Below are 18,748 nucleotides of genomic sequence, written 5' to 3'. Positions count from 1 at the left end.
ATAAATAATTTAAACTCTTATAGCGTTTGTTCAAAATTAGTGCACAACATCCTTAAACCTCCTTTGTTTGGGAAGTGGGTACAACTTTACATACATATATATGTATGTATATATGTATGTAAAAATGTATGTAAAATTTATGGTTAAGCCTTAAGGGAATTTCTTCAAATTTGGCATAAACGTTCATTCAGACTCAAGGAGGAATTGATTCGAGTTTGGTGGTCTGACCTCACACCTAAGAGTTCATAGGCTAATTATGACAACATTTTAAACAACGTCAAACAGGATAAAATTGCGACTAAATGTAATGAGTTAATTCATTTAAATCATTGTTACAATTCTAAAGACCTCAAGTTAGAACAACTTATATTTATAAGTTCTGAAGGGGTCTGAAAATAAAAACTATAAATTATGTTGAATTAACCTAAAATGAAAACTAGTTAATTGTTGTTGATGTTTTACAGTGCACATCAGCCCGTGTCAAACCAAAACTGTCCCTTTAATGTTCTGCACTGATTCAACAAACAAGACACAACATATTAGTTATTGAGCTTTTGAGTTGAAGGAGAATTTCCTGTCTCCTTTCTTTGTGTCAAGCCGAGCTAAGAGGCTGCTGGTGTTAGCTTTACACTTTACATGAGAGTGGTGTCGATCACACTCTTCATGGGTGTAAGTAAATAAATCGGCTTCCCAAAATGTTGAGCGTTTGCTTTGGAGGATCAGTAACAAGTCAACAGAATAAAGTATAATGAATTTATGTTGACAGTAACTGTGTTTTTTACAAGAAAAGTTTGTAATCTTGTCCCTTCTCGAGCAACTTATTCCACTTGATATCAGAGCTCTAATGTGAAATACTTCACAGAAATAACCCCGGCGTAATTAAAAAAGGGATATTATTTTACTTGGCTGATAAAAATTTGAGGTAAGATGGAAATGGTAGAAAACAGTTTAATCAGTAAAAACAGGAGCGGCAGACTAAAAGAGACCATTCTCTGTTGGGATACCAGAGTTGATAAGAATGATTGACCTGGTGATGTTGATTCTTATGGCATGAAATTCATACATTTAATTCATATGGTTGGTAAAAAAAATGGCATCACATTTATTTGACTGGATATAACAGAGTAATTCCTAAAAACAGGGTCTGGTGGTTGAAGGAAGTTTACACATTTACTTACATTTAAAGATATGTTCTTGATTCATTTACATATGGAGGACCACAAATGTCAAAGGACAGGAATACAGCAGCTCATTAATTAATTACTAATAATCATACATTAAAAATATTAATTAATAAATAGTGTACAAATAAATTCATTCATATATGAATAAATAGACTAAATCGAGTAATTCATAGTTTTTTAATGGGTATTAAAGATTAAATAACAAAATATTAGAAATCAAATATGAATCCATCAAAATATTTTAAATTAACTACATCTTTAAAAAATAACATAAAAACAGTCAATGAGTACATCATTTAAAACTACATTAAATAATTTGTAAATAAATTGTTGTTTAAAACACGGAAACAAGTTAAGAATCTGTCTTCTTAATTCAATGTGTTGTGTATTTCTCTTTTTAAACCGGCCCGTAAATACATTTTCAAGTTGTATTATTTATGCATGAAATACTCAATATATTTAAAATGATGTTCTTCTTGATTGTTACATTGTTTTTTAAATCTCTTTGTAATCTGAACTGTTTATTAGATTAGATAAAATAATAATTCATTTGTAAATTCTTTTTTTAATTCCTCTTTTAATTGCCCATTAAAACATAAATAATGAACTACTTCATAATTTAGTCTACTTACTTATAGATTAATAAATGATTAATGCCCTTTTATTGTAAAATTAAATTAATTAATGAAATGCTTTATTACTATTTCTGTGACATTTATGTTCCTCCATATTTACAGGCCACTCTGTACAGTAAAAATTGATTACATCTCAAATAGTATTACAGCACAATTTTGAACGTTCATTATTTTACAAAAGACAAAGCTCTGTAGCTAATCTATAAAATACAGCTGTTTAGTCAGTGAACTAGCATGAATGCGTTCATCCCTCAGACAAAAAGATGAAAAATGCGAGAGCCTTTGATGTCAATAAAAAAATTTGCTCTCTGTGATTTACAAAAAAAAAAAAAGATGCTTCATAAGTCCTTTTCAATTGTACACATGCAGGTCTGTCTCCTCGAGGGCTGAGCAGTCTCTTCAGCTGGTGCCTCTCGAAACGTCATCCGTTAATGAGAAGTAGCTTATACGGCGCATCCTTGAACAGGCAGGTGCAGCGATTGGTAGAGTCTGTGAACGGCCTGCACGCGACTGTCCGGAGCCTCTTAGACACTCCAGGCATGTGAAATAACTCAACAACCTGAGTCTGAACGTCTCAAACCTCAGACTGGCACAAACACCAACAGCTCCAATAGTAACGCAAACAGGCAAACCAGAAAGGCAAAGTAGCTATGCATGAAAAAAAAAAAGGAATGTCCCTGAATGTTTTCAAGTCTACAACTAAATGACCCACCCCAAAAAAACATGACTTCTTTATTGTTCCACAGTCGTCAAAACAAAATATATATCCTGGAACAAAAGAACACTACAAAAAAAAGAAAGAAAAAAGTAAACTGCCAACAAATCTGGGCAGTAAATAAAAAAAGTGCATTGCTTCAAGTATGTAAACAAAATGATTTCTTTAAAGGGAGAGTGAGACTCGTGTCAGTGTGCGTGAGCCCCGGCCAGTGCAGTGACTACTGAGGTTTGGCACACGTCTGAACACACACACACACACACACACACACACACACACACACACACACACACACACACACACACACACACACACACACACACACACACACACACACACACACACACACACACACACAGTACACGACCCACACACACACACACACACACTCTTTCAGCGGATCATGATGACGAGGGGGAACTTCACATCTTCCACATACGGAGTCTGGTGCTCCCTGTTTGCAGTCAGAGTTGAGGAAGGAGGCTCTATGACCTGCAAAGACACACCCCTCCGTCAACGTGGTCACATGGAGGTGTTGCAGTGGCTGCTGGGAAAACAGGGCGGTGCATGGAGGAAGATGAGGAGGCGGAGGGTGAGTTCAGGATGGATGGAGAGGAATGTGTTGGAAATGAATGAAGCACAAAACAAGAAAGAACACAAAAAGAAAAAAAGAAACATGTGAGGCAATGGAACTAACACACGCGCGCACACACACACACACACACGCGCACACGTACACACGCGCTGTAATGATGCACTTATCTGAAGACAGTGATCCTGATTGTTTTTGAATGAGGATCAGAGCTTCATGGAATAAAATTAAAGAATAAAAATCTATGATTTTCAGAAAGAGAAAAGAGGCAAAGAAGATTGATTAGTTAACTACGATTAGTTTTTTTCTGCTGTATTTGAAGAATTAGGTGTTTTACAGTGGATTTGATTTGTCTTTGAGAGACATACAATGTGTTAATGTCTCTATCGGAGGACATGCTGACGATCTGTTCTCCTTTGTCTCTGTGTATCCAGAAAACGTGTCGCTACTTTATATTCAACTCATTTGATTATGTATAGACTAGCTTAGCTAATTTTATGGTGAGCCATCAGTCTCTTCATGTTGGACATGCATGTTGTGTTTAATTTTTGCTAACTCTAGCTTCTTCTGTCACATGCAAAATGGGTTATGTAGAAAAACTTGGAAAGCATCAACTTTTAGTCGATTCATCAGTCAGGAGAAAAATCAATCTGCAACTTTTCAAAATTTGTGATTCATTGATGTTGGAAATAATCTTCCCAAAAACCTTTTCATGCATAAAACAAGTTACTTTTTTTTGCCTTGGCATCATGTTTGCTTTTGCTGCTTTACTTAGCGGTCTTCCTTTCAAAGCAAAGGTAATGTCAGACAAATCTAAAGTACATTTTCAGCGCAAACTGAAGCTGCAAGTCCACTAGAAAGACTGTAGAAATAAAATGTCTATGTGCACCATGAGCACTGAGAAAAGAATAGAGAGACAAAGATTATCCTTAACTGTTCCTTTGACAAGGAGCTGTTGTCGTAACCACACGGTTCAGGATGTTACCACGTGGGTTAAAAGCAGGACCGCTGCTGTCTTCATTTTAACGTTAAATGTTAAAATGAATAAGTTGGAAATGAGAGCGACTACAAACAATGGAAACAACGATCACTGCGGACGGCGGCACAAGTCGTAGTTTGACGCAGACAGTTGAACGAAACACGGAGTAACAACACTGGACACATGACACTGACAGTGAGTTCAGCTCTGCACAAAAACAACACTTGGTTGATTGATGGAATTTCTTTTCTACTAGTATAACAATATGCATTCTTATCTTTGCGTATTAGTACTCACTCTGATCCTGATGAGTCTCCGTCCACCGTCCCCGCCTTGATGCACATGGCCACGCCGTTCAGCTGATCAGGTATGCTGGGTTTAGACAGGCTGGCTCGACTGTCACTGGAGGCGGACCCCTGTGGGGACGCAGTGCCCGGGGCCTTTCCACACAGTTCATTGTGGACGCGATGGACACTGTTCCTCTCTATGATCGGAGAAAGCTGCTTCTTCTTTAGGATCCCTGCATTGGATCAAAAAAAACAAGATGTGAAACAGAAAATTAAGTTTTAAAATGGTGATTTTCCCATTTATTTAAAATCGAATAAATATGAAATATGGGGGGACTGTGTTGGGCTGAACTTGACCTTTGTGAGGGTGGGTGATGTGGTTGGGCAGACTGGGGAGAAGCTGCGTCATGGCCTCCTGTGTCCGGTCGTCCGATAAAGCCCGGGTTTCGCCGCCGAAGCTCGGCTCAGGATTGGCCGGAGTTTCTGTCTTCAGTCTGTCTGCACTTGTGAGCTCGCCGCCATTTACTCCAGGCCAGTACATCTTACTCAAACCGTTGTCTGGAAAACCAAAAAACACAAACAGTGGATGAAACCTTGGAAAAGAACTAATAATATGTAAATGTAAGTTTAATGCCGTACTTATACTGTCTATTACATACTTATACTATGATGTAATACACACTAATAATTTAAGGATTAAACTTATTGACATGCTTGAGATGAGCTAAGTTTCAATTAGTGTGTTAGTGAATATGTGGGATTAAAATCACCCAACTATAACACTGGTGGGCTTTGCTTTACAGCTCCATCGATTTAATATTATTCCTGAGTTATGAAAAGCTCTCATTTATTTACCACTGTTATTCATAATTTTCCAAGGTCATCAGAGACACCTAAACATCTAAATGATAAATATTGCATCCTCCATTTTTCAAGTTGCAACGGGTTGCTGGAAACAGAAGCTTTCTTTTTTCACAAAACAAAAGCAAAATGATAAACAAAACAGCAAATTAAATTCATCGATACACACCAAAATAAATTATAATAACATTTTATTATACCACATTTATTATTTTTCCGGTAATCTGGACCCTGAAAAGGCCGTTAGAAGCTTGGAGAAGATTTTTTTATTGCCCAGAGAATGGAATTTTTTTTCCTTCCAGAAGATTTTTGCGGAAACTCTCTCCCTGTGCAATCCTACGAAACAGAAGGCACCTCAAGAGGAGCAACAGCGGAAGGATCCAGACAAAACTCAAATATCAACATTTCAAGATTCTGGATTTTCCCCCCCCAAAGGTCAATGTTTTTTTTTTAAGAAATCCCATGAATATGTGAGCGGCACAAACTGGGGCTAGTAGATGAGCTCCTGTACCGTGTTGCTGAGGCCTCTTGGCCACGTTGGACGCCAGGTTTTCCCAGCACTCATCGGGGGGGAGGGGACCCTCCTCGTCCTCGCTGTCAGAGGAGTGAGTTGAGGCATAGGAACCACTCTGATCATCCTCTAGAGACAGGTCGCTGTCCGAGTCGCTGTCGCGATCTACACAGAGAGAGAGTGAAAAATGAGTCCGGGGACACCTTTCGATGCAGTGAATCTGAGATGACGAAGGAGAAAAGTACCATCCAAGTGCTCTTTAGTTTCGTGGAAGAGTGACCCGTGGTCGTTCAGGGGGATGTGCGCCTGACTGTTATTCAACCCATCGTCCCTGAAAATACAGAAATCAGTCCACAGCTGCTCCTGTCACCCTTGTGGGTGATGCGGCACATTTATTTTTGAATATCATTTCCTTACCGGAGCACAAACGGGACGTAGCTCTGCTGACTCTTGCCGCTCTGCATGGTGCCGTTCAGAGACACGCTGGAGTCTCCGAAGGGAAGGTGGTACAACCGCCCGTCCATGTAGTTGGTGTTGCATTTGTAGCCCTGAAGATACAGTGATGTGGACAGGAAGGTTTTAAGAATAAAAACAGACCAACAACTTCTATACAGGATTAACTTAGATATTACAAGGCCATACAACAGACCATATAAACAGTGATTTTTTTTTATTGCTATTTATGTATTCTTTGTATTTTAATTGCTTGATTTTATTGAGTCCATGTATTTTAATGCTTCTTTTGAAATGTGCCATACACATAACGTTTAATAATAATATTATTATTATTATATTCATTATAATTGTTCTTTTTCTACTTCAAACCAACAATGTATTTCTCGAATACATTCTGATTGGTTTTTTTTGGTTTTTAGTTTTTAGTTTACAGTTTCAGGACCAAAATGGAGGAATGAGATTCATCTGGCTTTGGTTACACATGCAAACTCTTTAGTAGGATCAATTCATTGTTGGTTTTAGTCTTTTTGGGGACTTTATTAACATTCCGTTCATGTGGTGAATATAGTTTGACACATTCGAAACTGTTATATAACGATGTAAATAAACGATAGAATGCTCATGCAGAGAGTTAACTGCTGACAATTGAAGGTTCTGGAGAATGCCTGTCATTATATAAAATATAAAAACCTTAACTGGCTGGTGTGAGATCACTTTATATGTGGTGTGTGTGATTCCCTTTCACAGTAGCGTCAGTGTTTTCAGGGAAGTTCCTGACATGTGACCAAGCTGAGCTCTACATCCCAGGGGTGTCAGTCTGAACAGAGTGTTTTCTCAGAATATGCAGCAGCACACTCACAGAGGACTTAGATTTGATCATATGATCCGGCCGCTTGCGGCTGCAGCAGTATTTCATTGCATTCCTCGCTTCCTTATTGAAGACGATGCGGAAGAAGAAAACAAAGGGACCCTGGAGGTGGACAACAGACGAGAGAAGGTGGTCAGGACAAAAGACAACAAGCCCTTCAAACTGTTTCAGGGGGAACTGGAGGACTCACCTGCACACAGTTGAACCCAGCGAACAGGTAGTGGAAGATGATGATGTCGCTGTTGACGGACAGGAGCGCCAGGAAACACGTGACAGAAACCAGGAGGAGGACGCCACCTGCGGTCTTCAGGCCCGAGCTGCACATCATGAATCACGTGAGAGAGAACACAGGCATTCATTGACTGGGGCGAGGGAAGTGGAAGGAGGTCGACGTCAGGAGTTCAGTGAAATTAGACAGGGAAACAGCAGCACAATGTTTGTTCCACGAGGAGTTGTGATCATAAAGTTGAGGACACATCAACAGGACAAAACTGGTAAAAGGAACAAAGTCCAGAATTTGAAATAATCAGGATGTTGCTGTCAAATGTACTTCTCCTCTCCTGCTAATATTAATAATTGCCGGACAGCAGTCTTCAACAAAATGCTCACAAATCAATTTGCTTTACTATATTAGCTGCTATTTAAAAAAAAAAAATTGCACCACAACTCTACACAGGTCACACGCGGTTCATCATCCGCTTTAAGGATGGATACAGCATCTCTGGTCCCTTAGTCTCTTAGTTGGACAGTGGTACGTTTGTGTCTAATTGTTCTTCATACTTCTATTATAATTGATTACGTTTTATATTATTCTTGTTCTATTTTTTTAATTCTTATTCACACCTGTAGTCATTTTGTCTCTTGGCTGCTATACGTCAACTGTATATGCCGCTGTTGTTAAAGGCTGATGAGAATTCCATCAATTCCATCATCCATAAATTTATCTATACAAAAGTCTGAACATTTATAATGAGAAAAAAACAACATTTACAGTAACTGCATATTTATTTTGTTAAATGACAATGGGATAATACTGAGCAAAATGTTTTCCCCGTCTGAATAGCAGCAGCTCTGCACAACGACAGACTGAATCAAGCAGCTTGCTAACAGATGTTGGTGTTTATTGTTGCTTCAGATGTCGGGACACTCACACGCGAGGCTCTTTCTTTTCGATGCTGTGGTGTCCACGAGAGCAGGAGGCTCTGGACGACAGGATGTACAGGAAGATGTTCATCTGTGGATAAAAGGTCAAACTGCGTTACAACTAACAAACACAGCAGGAGTTTGTGTAAGTGAATATTTTTAAACATATGCCGACAGTATAAGGATCATGGGTGTGGGTGCAGCGACTCACCGACACCACCATGGCGATGGGCCCAGCAAAGCTCCAGATGAGGGTGTCGTACATAGACAACCAACAGAAGTCTGGGTTCCCGTAGCCTTCAGGGTCCAGTCCCACCGCCAGACCTGGAGACAAAACACAGAGAGGCCGAGGGCAGCACCAAACTCTTCATCAACCAATTTGTGAGTCAATTTTCCAGTGTTTACTACAACCACGATGCAGAAACATTTAATTGAATTAAAGCTTGACAGCGTCAACCAAAACCTTACTGTCAGAGTTATGTAACTGTCAGAAAAATGTAAATTTAATGGCAGAACAGTTACATCAGACTGTACGAATGTGAAGCCTGCAGCGTTAAGAGGTTTAAGATACTATTTACTGTGGTGTTGTGTTTTTAAGCGGTGAAAAGAGTTCAGACCTGTGATGAAGGCAGGCACTCCCCAGCCAATTAGGTAGTAAAATCTCATGGGCCCATAGTTGATGTCTCGCACTTCGCTGATCATGCGGTAGACGTGCAGCCCCTCCAGGAAGAGCCAGGAGAAGGTGCACAGGTAGAAGAAGTGGAGCAGGATGGCGATGACTGTGCACAAAAACTACAGGGAGAAGGCGACGGGGAGGGAATATTAACACATCAACAATGCAGCGTGTGCACAGTGAGAGAATGAGGAGGGGGAGAAACTGGTTACCAGGTTGTCGGCCTGGTTGATGCCCAGGATGAAGATGAGCTCGGAGAAGAAGAGCGCAGTGGTTCCATTGTTGATTATGCTCGTCTTGTTGCACTGCATGGCTCTCAGAGAGAGGAGGAAGACGGTGGTGAGGAGGAGGAATCCCAGCGTCACGCCCACCGTGGCCCACGTGAGGATTTTGATCGGGAGGATCTCTCCGTTCTGGAATGTCACGATTAGGAGAGAAAAAGGTTGAGTTCATCGAAGTTAGGGGAGAAAAAAAATGGATCATGCGAAACTAACGGGTTCGGTATCACTCACTTCCCTCCTGGAGACGTCCATGAGCACAGCGAAGCTGGTCATGTGATAACACTGACAGCTGATGTGGGTGCTGTTTCTGAAAACCACCTCGCAGCCCTTCGCCGACCAGCCGCCGTTACCGGCGCTGATATAAAACACAAAGACCAGACGACGATGTGAGTGTAACAAAACGACATCCAGTTTCTAGTTTCACCATCAACTGTGTGTGTGTGTGTGTGTTTGTTGTTGTGCTCACAGTATGGTGTGGTTCCAGAAGACACAGATGGGCTTGGAGCGCTCCTCGGTGGCCACCAGGCGGAACTGCACGGTGATGGGTTTGTCCAGCGCGTGCTGCAGCAGCTCGTCATTGTCGTGCACCGTGATACTCACCACCGGTGTGTTGATGACCGGACGCTTTGGAACACTGAGGCAAACATTTGGCTAAGGTTAAAGACTCACCAATGTTCCAAAAAAACAACAACTCCCCCCCCCCCCCCAACCCAGAGCTGACAATTGTCTCAATGTCTCAATAAATAAATAAATTAGAAAATAATTTAAAGTATTTTCTTTTAGACGCTGTGGGGGTTTGTGAAGGAACATTTGTGCAGTCAATTAAAATGCTTGTGGCCTCATGGCGGTCGAGTGGTTAAGACATATACCACGTTACTGTAGTACAACCTGTCCAACAAATTCAAGGATGGAAAAAAAGGCGTGACAAACTTAAAACACTCTGCTTGTCTAGTGACAGTGTTTAATAAATGCCGACCAATTCATCATTTAGTATTTGTTTTTACTGTTTTTTTTAAATAAAATATTAAACAATATAATGGTTAAACTGTAAAATATCAGGGATCAATTATACTGTCTTTGTCATGGGGTTTGATAAAAACTTCATTGTCAATCTTTTTTAAATATAAATATCAGCTGATATTATACATTTTTTACCCCCTAATATCGGCATCGGCCCCCAAGAATCCGAATCAGTCAGGCTCTTGTGTTTAATGTTGGAGGTTTGATTGTAATCCTCACCGAAGACTTCTCTTGTCAGGGTCGTAGCTCTCTGGTAACAGCGAGGCCAAGCTGTGGAAGATGATCACACTGGCGATGGCGTCCTGCTGGCTGTCATCGGGGTGGCGTCTCTTCCTGTTAGCGGAGCGGTTCCTCAGCGAGGACTCTGGAAACACGTCCAGGTGTCTGTGGCCCTTGGTGTCCACAGGTGGTTGGAAGACAGAGTCGGGCAGCGTGACGGCCGTCTCCTGGTCCGCAGGACGAGGGCCCCTCAGCGACTGGTACCGCGGGAGTTTGGCCCCAGCAAAATTCATCTTTTTCAGGCGGTCCACGGAGATGACTGAGGAGAACAACACGGTGGTGTAGTGAGAACAGAGACGGTGATTTAACCACAGCACCAGAGTAGAAAACATTAAAAAATGTTGTCATGTCATGAAAGGAGAGGCAGGAGGGACCCTTCCTTTTCTTTATTAATGCTGCAACATGATGATATTCTTCTGGAAAGGAGCATCTATAAATATCTGGGCTTCAAGCTTTGTTCTCGGCCCAAGGGAATCTCTACAAAGTCTGGTCTCATTTTTTAATTTGTATAAAGAGAAGAGGTCAATGTTCTTTCTTTTAGTGCTAAGAAAATGTCCTCTCCCACATGTATTTATATTGTATTTTATATTTGCCATTTATTGATTCATGGTTTCTTCTCTCAGTGTTTGACTGTGAGATACTGTCTTTCTGCATTATGGATGTTATATGTTGGAAAACTTCATATCAAATGACTGAACTGTAAATTTCAACCTGCACTTACAGAGGATCTAATTACATAACATTATGAACCACCATTAGAAATATATATTTGCCGTTAGGTTTGGTTGTCAGCTTGTCACCTATCATATTCTGTGATGAAGCGCTTACCTATGTGTGGCGTGACGATGGTGAAGGGGCTGAGGTAGGTCTTCCTCATGTTCTGTGCCAGCGTGTTTGCGTATTCCTCGTAGTGGCGCAGCAGCGCCGCCGTGCCGCCCTCCGAGTGCTGGATCAGGTCCCAGTGCGGCCGAGTGTCTGGAGACAGGATGGCGCTGCCCACACGGACCAGATTCTGACGGAAAACAGCGAGAGTTCAGTGTGACAGGATGTCACAGTGGAGGGTGAAACGAAGTGTGATGTGTTTCCTGCAGATACAGCATGAGAGGCTGTGGCGTCCCACCAGGCAAGACTGCCCTTCTGTTTACAGACCAATTCTGTTCACCGCAAGAGCTGAAACATTGCATCGTTTTTATTTCGTGTCAGTACGGGCAGCGTGTGGTTGTTCACCTCGGTGAAGTGGACGTCCTGTGTAGCTGTGAGGTTGAAGCCCTGCTGGCTGCTCTCGTGCTGCAGCAGACTCTGTGTGAGCCGATATGCCACTTTCACGTCGCTGCCGTAGTATTTCTCTGTGTGCACGGTGGCGTTGGCCAACATGGCTGCCGTCTGCTGAACATGTCCGGAGTCCAGGAGCGAGGCATTACGGGAAAACTTCTCAGACTGGAGGAGGAAAAGGAAAATACAACCATCGGGTAACCTGTACACATTTCTTTGTTAAAACATGTGCTTAGTCTCACCAGTGATGAAGCTCCACAGATGAAACTGAAACTGTTTGTTAGATTGCCATGAGATCTTTGTACAAACCCTGAGGCTGACACGTCTTGGTGGTTCATGGTTAATGTTTTTTCCCCCTTTTGTGTGTAAATTATGTGTTTCCATGTACTTTGATGAATCAAATGTTCAGGTTGTCCAATACTTTGGTTTGTGACTAAATATCTGCAAAACTAATTATATTTCCCATCAGCCTATGTTCTACTTTGTGTTTTAACCTAATCAGGAAACATTGTCATGACAACATGCTGAACTAAAAAGTGTTGAACATTCATCACATGATGAAGCTCGGAGAGCCACTGTGCAGACTCCCGCAGCTGTTAGCATGTCTGTAGAAATGATTTAAACACAACTACCTTCACGTCTTCCTCAGTGATATCGTGGAGAATGCAGGGTTACATTTAAGACTGACAGAGAGAGGAGCTACACACCAGGGCTTTCAGCTTGCTGAAGGTAACGGAGGTGCAGTTGAAGAGATTGGGAGGCAGCCAGCCCTTGTGCTCGTCACAGTGTCGGACCGCTGTGCCTGGGAGGGAGGAGAGAGAGAGACAGAGTGAGAGAGAGAGAGAGAGAGAGAGAGAGAGAGAGAGAGAGAGAGAGAGAGAGAGAGAGGGAGAGAGAGAGAGAGAGAGAAAGAGACAGAGAGAGAGAGAGAGAGAGAGAGAGAGACAGAGAGAGAGAGAGAGACAGAGAGAGAGAGAGAGACAGAGAGAGAGAGAGAGAGAGACAGAGAGAGAGAGAGAGAGACAGAGAGAGAGAGAGAGACAGAGAGAGAGAGAGACAGAGAGAGAGAGAGAGAGAGAGAGAGAGAGAGAGACAGAGAGAGAGAGAGAGAGAGAGAGAGAGAGAGAGAGAGAGACAGAGACAGAGAGAGACAGAGAGAGAGAGAGACAGAGAGAGAGAGAGACAGAGAGAGAGACAGAGAGAGAGAGAGAGAGAGAGACAGAGAGAGAGACAGAGAGAGAGAGAGAGAGAGAGAGACAGAGAGAGACAGAGAGAGAGAGAGAGAGAGAGAGAGAGAGAGACAGAGAGAGAGAGAGAGAGAGAGGGAGAGAGAGAGAGACAGAGAGAGAGAGAGAGAGAGAGAGAGAGAGAGACAGAGAGAGAGAGAGAGACAGAGAGAGAGAGAGAGAGAGAGAGAGAGAGAGACAGAGAGAGAGACAGAGAGAGAGAGACAGAGAGAGAGAGAGAGAGAGACAGAGAGAGAGAGAGAGAGAGACAGAGAGAGAGAGAGACAGAGAGAGAGAGAGAGAGAGAGAGAGACAGAGAGAGAGAGAGAGAGAGACAGAGAGAGAGAGAGAGAGAGAGAGAGAGAGAGAGAGGGAGAGAGAGAGAGAGAGGGAGAGAGAGAGAGAGAGAGAGACAGAGAGAGAGAGAGAGAGAGACAGAGAGAGAGAGAGAGAGAGAGAGACAGAGAGAGAGAGAGAGAGAGAGAGAGAGACAGAGAGAGAGAGACAGAGAGAGAGAGAGAGAGAGAGACAGAGAGAGAGAGAGGGGTGAGGGACTGACTCCCACTCAGAGACGGCTTGAGGCAAGTTTCATATATTGCCATTATTATATGGTAATTTGATGAGCTGCTAAAAATCCGTCATACCGATCGTTCCTTTGGGACAGGGAACTGCTGCAGGGAGACCGAACTTAGTCCTGGGCCACCAGATCCCGGCCTCGATGGCCTGAGGGCAGCTGTCATAGATTACTGAGGGAGGAGCAGGAAGCAGACGAGACGGAGGGAGATGATGAGGATAAAAATGGAAACCTATTTTAATATATTTGTAGCTATAATGACAGAATAAAGGATTATAAATTAAGTATTTCAGTAACTTGACAGTTATCCGATGTATTCTGACCTTCACAGCCATTAGGAGACACCTCAGCGAAGGGGTTGTCACAGCGGTCACACTGGCGTCCGATCACGCCGGGTTTACACTGACACTGGCCGCTCTCGCGGTCGCACGCCCTAGAGAAAGAGCCCACCGGGTAGCAGTCGCACAGCAGGCAGGTGTCGCTGCCGTCGGGACGGTAGTGGTTGTCCTGGGAACGTGATTGGAGACACGAGGCGATGACTAATGTTCATTTTTGACACATCATTCACATCATTGACGACTTCCTCAGTTATGCTCCCACCTACGTTTCCAGGGTCAGACTGTTGAGCTGCATCTCAGTGTCATATTACATCCTGACTTTGAGCAGGGATTAATGTGTTCACACTGAACAATCAACAACATCTAGTTTATCTGTGCGCAGAATAAATGTCCCTGGTTTTCAGAGTCTGTTGCTGATGTAATGTCCCACAATACAATGTACAAATGAAATGCAGGAGCTGCAGTAAAACACAGAATAGAGCAAGAAACAAACTTTACAAGCATAAAAAAGACAAAGTGGAAACAAGTCTTGCATTCTCACAGCCATTGAATGTGGGCCGCAGATCAGCTCAACTCACCTTACAGCGACACTCTCCGCTGGTCTTGTTACAATCGGAGTCAAAGCCCTTGTCCGTCTGACAGTTACAGGGACCACACGTCTTGTGACCCCACCAACCTCTCGGACATGGTAGGTCAGTCCTGTGGGCGAAACACATTATACGTTTAGTTCATTTTCATCTGCAGAGTCCAAAAAACATGCACCGCAGGAGGAGCCGTGACAACCAATGACACAGTTGAACATAAAAAGTGGAAAACTGTACTTCTTCTCGCAGTAATGGCCAAAGTAGTGGCTGGGGCAGTCACAGGTGTAACCACGGGAGGAGCTCAGCTTCCTGGTGCAGGAGGACTCGTGTTCACACGGGTTTAATGAGCATACGTCAGTGCAGTTGGTGCCATAGTAGCCTGTGGAAAAAAAAGGGAAGCATTGAATAATGAGTTGGGTATTGCCAGTAAACTGTGGTATGAGGTATGATTAGAGGAAAGGATTATGCATAAAAGGACAACAGAAATCAATGTGTTACATTTATGGAAACACCCACATTTAAACTACTTTGAAACAGATCTGTTGGTGTCGATTTACTATTTTGTGTCATAGCATATTATGCATTTTGACTGAGCAATTTAAGGTTGAAATAATAACAACAAAATAAATGATTCAGGAGATTGGTTTAAGGCACGTAAGCTGAAATGCCTGCATGGCTTTATGATCATTGTTCTCGGCGAACACCGACCGTTGAGGCAGGTGCAGGAGTAGCTGTCCCAGTCGTCGCTGCAGTAGCTGTTGACGGGACACGGGCCGGAGCTGCAGGGGTCGGGAACGCTGCAGCCCGGCTCCACGTTCACCTTCCTGGCCTGAGACAGACTCAGAGCGCCACCGACGCGCAGACCCTGCAAGAAAACAAGCCAAACACATGCATGGCATGAGCTGTGGAAGTGAAACATCATGGTAACGCTTTTGCAAGCAGCCCTCACATCTCAAGAGAAAACATCTGCAGCACCACGTTTCTTAAATGAAAGTTGTTTGGAAACTGCAGATAAATATGTACATTTCCACAGGTATCTCAAATACGTTTTTTCTTTTTGACAGGTGAAATGTTCAAAATAAGCGAAAGAGGAAATTATCTCATGTTGCAACTGTTACTTGGATGTTGTAGATTTGATGGATGTGATGTTCTTTAAAAAGCAGTCTGAAGTGGTTTTGTATAGAGTAACCTGCACTCCCTCGTAACCTTCAGAAGTTAAGCAGAGTGAGCATGAGGCCAAGTCCAAATCAAAGTCTCAATACAAATATTTGTGTTAAACCTGGATTAAATCTGGATTTGATAAAAAAAACAAACACATTCTTTATATTTTCAGTGTACCACTGTTTTAGCAGATTTTCAGTGACCATATTTCAACATGTAATTGCTCTGCTCTGCTTTACCTTGAAACATTATCACCACACAGTAATTTTATAACCTAGACATCATTTTGACCTGGTGAACAGCAAACCAATATCCACCTGAGGGGCTGCTCACTGTGATACTTTGGATATTATCTACTTTTAGAAATGTTCACTCATGTGGATATGAATGGGTTCCACAGAAGGGACAAACCTGTATACAGCCCCGGAAGCCATGCTGAATTTTCCCATCATGCCTTGCCACCCCACCGATGCTCACGGCCTTCAGCTTGGAGTCCTGCAGCTTCCCGTCCACCTCCATACTAGCCTGAGAAGGTATAAACGGATGATTTTAAGACTGGGTAGATAAGAGCGATTAGAATTCAGGGCGATTCAGTGTCAGTGAGATACAGCAACTCACCAGGTAGAGCCCATGGTCTAAAGACAACACGGCTTTGTGGCGGCCCGCTTCTCCTCCCAAACTGCTGATATCCAGCTGCAGTTGATGCCAGTCTCCGTCGTTCACCAGCACCTCCTCCATGCGGGAGAGCGTCGAGTCTTCGCCTCTGTGCAGCCCCATCAGCACGCTCCCGCCGCGCAGCTGCATCGGCCGGGAGAGGGCGCCGAGAAAAAAGGGAGGAAACCGCAGGAGGGAGATTGACCCGATGTTCAATAACAGAGGAGGACAGGGCAGAAAAAGAGAGAGGACCAAGAGAATCAGCAGTGCATCACAACATGAATAGAAACAGAGAGTCACACTCTACAGTCATAGTTCAAACCGTGGATTGCTGCACATCATAAGTTTGATCAGCTGGAATTAGGATCGGATAGTTGTGTAACATCAAAGAGACGTCAGTCCAGACGGGCTCGAGCGGAAGTCGAGCACAGAGCTGAAAAATATGTCAACTCCTCCGATTGAGACCATGTGTTTGATCATTTGGCTCATTTCGTCTTAATGTCCTCAGTTGCTGCGACTCAGGCGGCCACCAGGTGGAGCCACATTCCTAAACTGTTCTGTCTCTGCGAACTTAGAGGATCATACAGTCAGTTACGCTTTGACTGCGCCTTGAAGAAATGTGTCGGCACTTTTACTGAATGTGAATGCTAACATTGCTCTTTTATTGATAAGATCAAGTGAACCCCAAAACCATAAAAATCCTCTTTTCTCCAGTGTTTCTCTGATTAAAGTGTCCTGATGGTAATATGTTCTTAATCCATTCAGGATATATTCACATTGCTGTGTATTGCAACATTTTCAGCATTTGTAAAATTGTCCACGCAGCGAAATAATGTGTGATGCAACGTGGCTTCAAGCAGGAAGAGAACAGAGTGCAGCTGGAAAAGGTTTTTCTTTTTTTTTGTTGAGTGTGTCTAACTGCATGTTGGCCTCACCTGTAGCGTGAGGTTGTGCTGCAGGCCAGACGAGATGTGCAGCAGTGTGGCGCTGGCCTGACGTGTGCGGAACATGAGCTCCACATGCCAGGGGACGGAGGCCGCCACCGCCGCCAGGTTGTTCCACTGCAGCAGGCTGTCACCCAGGAAACGCTGCGGGCTGGCCATTACTGCGAGGTGATGGAGCAAGCAGATAAAACACGAGGAGAGAGTAAGGGGGTGTACAGAGGCCGAGGTAATGCAGAACAGTGTTTCACAGTAGTTGACATGGGACAGAAAGTTCTGTATGTTGTCTGATCACTCTCAAGACACTCTAATAATCCCTGAACTCAAATCAAAAGTTTCCACGGGCTTGACAAATCAAACGTCTGCATTAAACAGCATCTTCAAAAAAAGAAGAAGCTTTAAAGTATTGGTAATAGAGGGCATGAAGATACAAGGACACTGATCATGCATATGATTAAAGTCGACCTCCAGTCAAAAAGATGTTTTTCTCCATGTTCACTGACTGTGATGTTTGAGCTTCACTGTGCAGAATGATGTAGCTGCAGCGTTTGACACTAAAAGGCTGTTTCTCTGAGTTCACCTTGAATCTGTCTTACGATTTGAATGTGATAAAAAGTTGTGACTAGTTTGATGTGGAAACTATATCAAGTGCAACGACAATGAACTCTTCAGTAAAACTCGTCCAATAGACATTTTAAACAGAAATAAAATTGCACATTCATTGATTGAAGGAGGGACAGAGCAAATGTAATATTAAGACTTTTTAACTAGTTGATTGGACGTTGTTGAAAAAATGATCATGACATGATTTTAGACGTGTTGGACATGTTAAGTAACTCTAAAAATGTTAGTGCAACCGTGAAATTTCCACGTCACATCCTTTCGAATGTAGTTTTACTCGTGGAGTTCAAGAATCAGGAGGAGGTCGTGGTGCGTGTTTGTGCGCTCGTGTCCAACAGAAGCTTTCTTGCTCTTTCACACACCAGCAGCACGTTGACACAAAAGGACACTCTGCCTGATGGGCGACAGCTTCCCTCTCATTAGTCTGTCTCTGTACAAAGGGAAGGAAAACACCCAGATTGAAACTATTGATTTGCGATGGCAAACAAACCTGATGCACCGCGGCTGCGAGATGCAGAGTGAGATGCATCAAGAGCGTTTTAATTTAGAATGTTTGAAAATTTGGAGCCAGTATGGAAATAAGTGTGTGCTTTTATCCTGTGTCATGCTTCCGTTTTATGCAAAGCACCTACTTTATGTTCTATGTTATTCATAGCTTGTTTTACTTTATTTCATTTGATATTTTTGGTTTTGGATACTTTTTTTCTTGAATATTTGAACACGTGTACTAATTATGTCCAGGTTGTTTGTGACTAAATAACCATTGACACATAAGAAAAAAAAAATTCTTACACGTCGTTCTATTAAGAATTATATTATTATTATTGTTATTATTTTCACTTGGTAACCTCCTGCAGACGTGTGACAGTCAGGCCAGATGAGCCACGTTTTAC

General features: G+C 42.7%; 1 protein-coding gene across 3 annotated transcripts in view; it reads right to left on the bottom strand.

Moving 5' to 3' along the window:
- Positions 1 to 934: 934 nt before the first annotated feature.
- celsr2 (cadherin, EGF LAG seven-pass G-type receptor 2) overlaps positions 935 to 18,748 on the bottom strand; it is a 58,924-nt gene continuing 41,110 nt past the window's right edge. The window contains exons 9-34 of one of the 3 annotated variants that reach the window (XM_035631140.2): positions 17,229 to 17,398; positions 16,258 to 16,437; positions 16,051 to 16,164; positions 15,187 to 15,343; positions 14,716 to 14,857; positions 14,473 to 14,593; positions 13,880 to 14,063; positions 13,627 to 13,728; positions 12,464 to 12,558; positions 11,712 to 11,921; positions 11,313 to 11,496; positions 10,425 to 10,743; positions 9,652 to 9,819; positions 9,417 to 9,540; positions 9,117 to 9,317; positions 8,849 to 9,023; positions 8,443 to 8,555; positions 8,240 to 8,322; positions 7,279 to 7,405; positions 7,080 to 7,190; positions 6,182 to 6,312; positions 6,010 to 6,095; positions 5,765 to 5,929; positions 4,750 to 4,950; positions 4,403 to 4,625; positions 935 to 3,081 (exon numbers count right to left, since the gene is read on the bottom strand). In XM_035631140.2, coding sequence (XP_035487033.1) covers positions 3,057 to 3,081; positions 4,403 to 4,625; positions 4,750 to 4,950; positions 5,765 to 5,929; positions 6,010 to 6,095; positions 6,182 to 6,312; positions 7,080 to 7,190; positions 7,279 to 7,405; positions 8,240 to 8,322; positions 8,443 to 8,555; positions 8,849 to 9,023; positions 9,117 to 9,317; positions 9,417 to 9,540; positions 9,652 to 9,819; positions 10,425 to 10,743; positions 11,313 to 11,496; positions 11,712 to 11,921; positions 12,464 to 12,558; positions 13,627 to 13,728; positions 13,880 to 14,063; positions 14,473 to 14,593; positions 14,716 to 14,857; positions 15,187 to 15,343; positions 16,051 to 16,164; positions 16,258 to 16,437; positions 17,229 to 17,398 — 3,911 coding nt within the window. In that variant the 3' untranslated portion in view covers positions 935 to 3,056. The remainder of the gene's footprint in view (positions 3,082 to 4,402; positions 4,626 to 4,749; positions 4,951 to 5,764; positions 5,930 to 6,009; positions 6,096 to 6,181; positions 6,313 to 7,079; positions 7,191 to 7,278; positions 7,406 to 8,239; positions 8,323 to 8,442; positions 8,556 to 8,848; positions 9,024 to 9,116; positions 9,318 to 9,416; positions 9,541 to 9,651; positions 9,820 to 10,424; positions 10,744 to 11,312; positions 11,497 to 11,711; positions 11,922 to 12,463; positions 12,559 to 13,626; positions 13,729 to 13,879; positions 14,064 to 14,472; positions 14,594 to 14,715; positions 14,858 to 15,186; positions 15,344 to 16,050; positions 16,165 to 16,257; positions 16,438 to 17,228; positions 17,399 to 18,748) is intronic. The other 2 variants (XM_035631141.2, XM_035631142.2) reach the window with 2 other exon arrangements.

The sequence above is a fragment of the Scophthalmus maximus genome, chromosome 6 (genome assembly GCF_022379125.1).
Source record: "Scophthalmus maximus strain ysfricsl-2021 chromosome 6, ASM2237912v1, whole genome shotgun sequence".
NCBI lineage: Eukaryota > Metazoa > Chordata > Actinopteri > Pleuronectiformes > Scophthalmidae > Scophthalmus > Scophthalmus maximus.
Note: the sequence above shows the minus strand (reverse complement) of the source record. Positions and strands in the feature narration are given on the sequence as shown.